The sequence below is a fragment of the Oncorhynchus tshawytscha genome, linkage group LG28, assembly GCF_018296145.1.
Source record: "Oncorhynchus tshawytscha isolate Ot180627B linkage group LG28, Otsh_v2.0, whole genome shotgun sequence".
In the NCBI taxonomy this organism is placed as follows: domain Eukaryota; kingdom Metazoa; phylum Chordata; class Actinopteri; order Salmoniformes; family Salmonidae; genus Oncorhynchus; species Oncorhynchus tshawytscha.
Window position 1 is genome coordinate 31,866,104 of NC_056456.1, and position 7,562 is coordinate 31,873,665.

The 7,562-nt window shown below is 42.0% G+C and overlaps 1 protein-coding gene across 3 annotated transcripts in view; it reads left to right on the top strand.

The window, feature by feature from the left end:
- Positions 1-4,245, top strand: part of kcnn1a (potassium intermediate/small conductance calcium-activated channel, subfamily N, member 1a) — a 49,405-nt gene extending 45,160 nt beyond the window's left edge. For all 3 annotated transcript variants that reach the window (XM_024391897.2, XM_024391898.2, XM_024391899.2), the window contains one exon: positions 529-4,245. In XM_024391897.2, coding sequence (XP_024247665.1) covers positions 529-834 — 306 coding nt within the window. In that variant the 3' untranslated portion in view covers positions 835-4,245. The remainder of the gene's footprint in view (positions 1-528) is intronic.
- The last annotated feature ends 3,317 nt before the right edge of the window (positions 4,246-7,562 follow it).

Below are 7,562 nucleotides of genomic sequence, written 5' to 3' on the forward strand. Positions count from 1 at the left end.
ATTAAATAAATAATCATAACTACATTATTTCTGTTGCCGTTTGTCATTATTGTGTATTTTTTACTTTACTTCTATTGCTGTGTTATGCTGTATAATAATGTTGCATAATCACCTTCCAGTGTAAAAAACAAAAAATACAGTTTAATTTATTTATTGTTCAAAAGCTGTGGTGATATTGATAAGAAAAGATCCCTACCAATTAGTTTTTTCCCTAGTTGCTACCCCTTCTAACCCAGATATTTATCTTTCCTGTCAACTCTCATATTGACATCAATAGATTCAAATTCCAGTTAGTTGTTTACTCTAGCATGATTTATTTATTAATTCATTTGTTCATTACTATTACCTCTTAAGGAGTTCTAATATTCACCATATAGTGATAATGATACCATACAGAATTTACATGCATATGCTTTGAGAGCAATTTATGGCAAGTGTCAAACGACTACATTTCATATACACAATAAATACACTTAGCATATAACATAATAGATCCATCACCTCGTCTCTCTCCTCCTCCTCCTGCAGACCCAGAACGTGATGTATGACCTGGTGTCGGAGCTGCAGGAGCGTAGCGAGGAACTGGACAAGCGGATCGGCATGCTAGAGGAAAAGCTGGACTCGGTGACGGGCAGCCTACAGGCTCTGCCCTGTCTCATCTCCCAAGCCATAAACCAGCAGCAGCAGGAATTCCTGGACGGCTTCCTGCACCGCTTCCGGCCCACCTCACTGGGCTCAGAGCGCTCCGAACGTTCCGAGCGTTCCTGGACCTCCACCGCCCGCCGGCGTCGCTCGCCCTCAACGGCGCCGCACACCTCCTCTGACAGTGGCTAGCCCCCCCCTCGGAACCGCCCAAAACGACCCTAAACCGCACTACCCCCTATGACAACCCATAACATTCCCCTAACCCCCAAAAACCCTCTACGTCACATCCAAAAACCAACACCTCTATGACTGAACTTCCAGCGTGAACTAGAAACTGCTCCAATGCAAACCATTAAAAACTTTGACACATCCACTAAACAACAACCTAAACGACTTAAACCGAGGCAAGTAGAGATATGGTTTATGTTTTAGCCATTGTATGGCTGTTCAAGTTAGCTTTTTTTGTAAAAGCCCTTGTATAGTTAAACTGACTGAGTTTAGGGTTGCTGGGGTGAGAGCTGGCTATCACACCGGAGCGTCCTTAACCCAGTGAGGAGTGGGGGTGGGGGGGGATAGGGGTTGTCCCTCCGTGGAGGGTCTGCCTGGACTTGCCTGGCCTGGTCAGATCAGTCTACGGGGTCTGAGGAGGATAGATGACACCTTTGTCCACACGGAGGGACACATCAAACTGGTGGACTTCCCTTTTACAAGACAAGAGTCATGGTTTTTCCCCGTAAGCCACGGTGACTGTTTAAGAGGGCCTCTGAAAGCTCTGACGTCAGTTCATTGTTGAATTTCACTTAAGGTGGGGGGGGGCACACAAAAGGAGAGCAAGGGGAATGCACATGACATTACTACTGAGTAGGAAAATGTACACGAATGCCAATTTCAAAGTGTCCGTTTCCTTGTTCTTACCAAGGGAAAGTTGAGAGCGACTATCTTTTTTAGTTACATATTGACATGTGATTTTTCAGTGCCTGAATGTACAAATAGTAGAGGGTTATTTAATTACTAATTTCAGAGCAAGTTTTTTACGATGTTAACACTGAATACAAGCATTGCATTCCTTTTTCAGATACATTCCTCTTCAAAAACTCATAGAAATTGTCTTAATGTAATGCATAACATTGCCTCCATTACACAATATCTCTTAATGTTTTGAAAACGTTTTTTTTTTTTTTTTTAACTTATGCTAACCACTAAAAACAGAATAGGTCAGAAAGAGAGAGAGTGAGAGAGAGAAAAAACGAGAGAATGTGTTTGAGGGAGAGAGTTCACTTCCAGCTCGATGCTGCACACTCATACTCACACAAAACTATGAAATGTAGTCTACCTTTTCCATATACTCTTACAAAAAAGGGTTTCAAAAGGGTTCTACAGCTGTCCCCATTGGATAACCCTTTTTGCTCCCAGGTAGAACCCTTTCCACAGAGGGTTCTACATGGAACCCAAAAGGGTTCTACCTGGGAGCAAAAAGGGTTTATCAAAGGGTTCTTCTATGGGGACAGCCAAAGAACCCTTTTAGGTTCTAGATAGCACTTTTTTTTCTAAGAGTGTACAAATCAGAGCTTCCACAGGTATTCAGATAATGGCATGGCTTGAAGTCTGCTGTGAAACGGTGACCGGCACACGATAACGACCGAACTGAGAAACCAACCCTGTCCCTTGCATGGTTCTGTGCAAAAATGACGATGGAGCAAAACCTTTTGGATGGCTTGACGATTTGCATTTAGATTTATGTTACTTTTGTTGTTGTTACTTCGATTTCTTTCTTTGGCGGGGGACCTAGGATTTCTAGAGTTGAAAAGCTAGAGAGTTGCAGTAATGTGTTACAGTATAACAAATGCATTCCCTGTCTGAAATTGGCGTGAAGAAAAATCTCAAAAAAAAAAAAAAATCCTCAAAGAATACAAATAAAGTACTTAGCTACTTGGCTGGCTAGAGACAGTAAATTAGTTCACAGTACCACAAGGTGTCCAAATTACGTATTACCTTGACCTCCTTCAAAAGGGTAATGGATCTCCCATTTAAGAAATTATAAGTGAACGTTATCAATCAAGAAAACAGCATTACGATATGACTTACGTAAGGAGAACAAACCTTATCAGAAAGTCAGTTAGACATGTTGTAGTCTGTCGTCCACCAAACAGTCGACCAAGTCTGTACCTGTAAGCATCGACTAGCGGTCAGGCTGCCCAGAGAGAGAGCTCTTGGTTTAATAACATGTTCAGCTTGCTGTGAAAGGGACTTAATCAAGCATGACTCTTCACTGCCCCTCTACACACTAACCATCCACTCCAACTGAGGGATATCACTCCATTACGGTATAGTCAGGGGTGGACTGGGACCAGAAATCGTCTCTGCTATTTCTAACACAACGGCCCTTGAGGCCCCCATTATAAGCCAGATAATTGTCATTTTGCACAGAAAACGAAGTTGGACAGGCCCACTGTGCTAAAAATGGACCAGTCCACCTGGCAAGTCCGCCACTGCTTATAGTCTCTCTTTAAAATCAGCTTTTACACCTTTGAGTTGATTGGAGGGTTACTCGATTGTGCTCTCACCTGTTCCAGGCATACCAGCGTTAACCTCTTCATATGTTTGAGATTTAACTCCTTCATCTGTCATCACCAAAAAAAAGGTCCATACCTAATTATATGTTTTACTCTATTTTTGTTCCAACAACCATTTTGATGGTAGGAAAATTTGGTCGAAAAATGGGGGAACCCCCGTGTCCCTCTTCAGATTGCATTTAGTGCATGATACTTAGTATAGCACCTATAAACAGACATCACAGGTGCTTGAATGTCCTCTCCAGAGAGTGGAGGTACTTCAGCTGGCAGAGAGGAAGCAAAGAAAGAGAGAGAGAGAGAGAGATTAGAGCCATACCTCATTTACTGACAGATGTCCGTTTTGCCCCATGGGGTTTAGAAGCAGCAAGAGTGGGTGTCCCGCGAATATGACCTCATTGTGGATGTCACAGAACAAATGGGACAAATGTAATAACGAAGGGGCAGATGCAGCGGGGCGCAACTTTCAGGACATTACAGAAATATAAATAGAAAAGTAATGTATAGAGAGGGTATTGCTCTCTGTATTTCACATTATGATAGAGAATGTCAGTTCTAGACATCATATTTCTTTATGACATGCCCCAGGGTTTTTCTAAACGTTAACTGCCCAAACATCATTCCAATAGCTGTTACAGCAAAATAGAGTCCTCCTTTTATGAAAATAGTCCTTGCCAAAAATGCCACAATTTTTCAAAGAGAGAGAGGGAAATTCATATCAATATGCTGATAATATCTGGTGAGGAAGATAATCTGAATACAATCATTCTTACTTCTATCTAAAAGAACAGGCAAAGCTGGCATCTGATTGTGTTTAGACTAGATAAAACAGGATGAAAACTAAGTAATGTATACCATTGTTATGTGTACACTGCCACAGAATGCATTTGTAGTAGCGGAATAAACCAATTTTAATGGCTGGCATTCGGTGATGGTATGTTCTCTGTACGTGTTGTTATTTCTTTTGCAGGTGACAGTTGTACCAAAAAGAGGAGAACGTCTGGTCATTAAATACTATCTTCAGCTATGATTTCGCTCTCCATTTTTTGTCGTCAAGGGGATAGCTAATATTTTGACTTTAAGTACTGTAAATACATGTAGGTTAAACAAGTAGGTGCAACTGATCACCCTCACTTCCTCTGCAACCACACCTACAGCAGGGCCTACATACAGTACCTCAGATTCCTTTTTGACTGTATAGATAGAATAAGGTATCATAACACAATTTCATGTGGTAAATGTAACTGGGTGTGATTTTGGCATCAGTTCTGAGTAATAAAGGCATGTCTTGACGTTTGCTGGGAGACGGTGACCGGCACACGATAACGACCGAACTGAGAAACCAACCCTGTCCCTTGCATGGTTCTGTGCAAAAATGACGATGGAGCAAAACCTTTTGGCTTGACGATTTGCATTTAGATTTATGTCACTTTAGTTTATTTATTTTTTTACTTCGATTTCTTTTCTATTAGGAACCATACGTAAATCCTACTACAGTATTTTACAGTTTCCCCAACTTTTCATGAGCAATTTTGTTTTTTAGGGGAGCCTCCAGGAGCAGAGAAACTGGAACATACTGTGCCAAGTGCTGACAGAGAGCCAGAATGGTCCCGTGTAAGCCACAGACAACTTGCGCTACTCCCGTAAATAAACACTGTCGAAGGGAACGTCCTAAAACATGATCACAAAGTCCTTATTGATAGAAACATAAACAAAGTGTTCTGGGGGACATCCGACATCTTAGGCCCAGTTCCAAGGTAAACTATGAGCTGTCGTCACAAATGCAAGGCTACGGGGCCACACCCATTAATGTACGGGCCCGGCTTAACGAGGCTATTTATGTCCACATGTATAAAATGCTCCTTTCGACGCTAATTATACAGAGTGGCCGATGGGAGAAATTATGACACACCTCTTTTCCAATAAGTGTCACCCATCTGTATGATGTAACCCTCACCGAGAACTTGGAGTGTGAAAAGGTCCCTATGGGATGTCAGCGCTGGCAGAGGGAGACATTTATTCAATTATGTTCCCACTGCCTCTCCCTGTCTGCCCCGGAGGTTACTACCAGCTGCAATATGCTAATGCTGCTCCAATCACTTTCGGCTAATGTGGTTGGGCATACACTTGGGGATATCAAAGAGGATAGGAATTGATCCACATTTTCAGCCTTTTTTTCAATGGACAGTGGTGAGGAGAAGAGGGAGGAGTATAGGGGCTTTCTGTGGAGATGTTTCTTGGAGAGAGCGTCTCCCATTTCTACATCCATCATCCTGCTCACCCGGAGAAGGTCTGAGGGAAACAGGATGAAATGTTACAAATTAGCTTGTCTGTCTGTGGCAGGCTGCTGTGGCTTCTCTGCTTAATTTAGCTGTGAAGAGAGAGACGCCCATTCAGGCGCCCCGAGCCATGAGTCAGGACCTGATCCGTGAAGCAGTGTATGCCTCTGTGTGTGTGTTGGACATGTCCTCCATCTCACACGATCACTTCAACCAAGGCTATAAATTCAGATCTATGATCATATCTCACTTCTCGTTCAGAAAGCCTCGCATAAAATGTTTTCAATTTTGCAAATTGGTTTTCAGAACATGTCCATCTACGGTAATATCGAACACTGACATCACTAGGCAACACTCTGACATCCCATAATACATCAACCTCTTTTAAGTGATCAAAGTCACCGAAACCAATAAAGGACATTTAATAAACAGGGAAGGTCACTTAGAATAAAAACAATATTTGTAATGAAGAAACGTAACGTATTAAACAGATCAGATCGGCTGTCGTGCGGAAAAGAGTTCCCATCTGTTCATTCTCTATCTATGTTACATTTCTATCTGCAGTGCTCTGGACATTGTTCTCAACTGAACAAGTGGCCTTCACCTTTCTCAAGAACACAACATCAACACAACAGCAGCTGAATAGAGGAATATTGTACAGTACACACTTCAGATGTCCTTGCCTTGAGGTTTCTCCCCATATCAATGTGCACACTGTGCACACATGTACAATACTGTTGACTGTGGAGGAAAAGCTAGCTGGATGACTAAACAATGTCATTGCACAGTGCACTCTCCTACCCACACTCGTGATCGTGCCAGTTGGAATGTTAGTGAGTTCCACAGAATTGAAGTGCAAAGTTGAGAGAAGACAGGAAGGATATCTTGATATCATTAGGTTTTGAAATCTTATTTCACACGGAAATGGTGTGGAATGTAACATAAACCTTTGTGAGTGGTGTAAGATTGAGTCAAATTGATTGACTGATGGCTGGATTGCTGCATCAAGTCAATACAGGTAACACTGGCCATTGTTTTGGCTAATGTTACAGTAGTGGCAGATTCTGATGAAAATACACACAAAGAGACAAGCATAAGGCACCAATGTCATACCTTACACTCTATAGCAGCTCTATATCAATGTAGGGAAGCGAGCTCTAGTTAGCTCAGTGTCAGCAGCTCCTAGATCATTCTAACCCTGGAGGGAAACACCTCACTACAGGTGAGGTGTTACTAGCTGCCGGTTTGATTCAGGCCCTGCATCGTTCCACTGAACCTGACGAAGCTGAGAGTCAGTAAAGACAGCCCTGTAATCCAGCCATGTCCAAAGCAGGTGGGGAGGAATCAGGCCCAAAGCCTTTTTACACATGACTGAGAAAACACGGTCATGAGAGGCAAGAACATCGCTGCTGGGGTTGTGCTCTCTGTGCAATTGGGGATAAGAGTGGGAATGAGAAATGGAGAGAGTGGAGAAAGAAAGGGAGAGAGAGAGTGTGAGAGAGAGAGAGAGGGAGAGTGTGTGAGAGAGAGAGAGAGAGAGAGAGAGAGAGAGAGAGAGAGAGAGAGAGAGGAGGGAAACCTAATAACTGGAGTATGCTGGCCTCTAGTGCCAGACTTAGGCTATGTTTATGGTTATGAGAATATAATTGAATTATAGATAATGAGATAAGCTATTTTACAGATCTTAGATAGTGGTTGTAATATGATTAATAGGGTAGGATTGATATCAAACTGGAGAGATGCCCCTGATGAATTCACAGAATAGATTTGGTATTACCGGAGATAACCTTTTTCAGAAAAACATAATTCTTTAATAGGGAAGTATTTTCTTTTCCAAAACACATTCAAAACACCTGTTGAGGTAAATTACTATTCTCTTCCAAACACATTCAAAACACCTGTTGAGGTAAATTACTATTCTCTTCCAAACACATTCAAAACACCTGTTGAGGTAAATTACTATTCTCTTCCAAACACATTCAAAACACCTGTTGAGGTAAATTACTATTCTCTTCCAAACACATTCAAAACACCTGTTGAGGTAAATTACTATTCTCTTCCAAACACA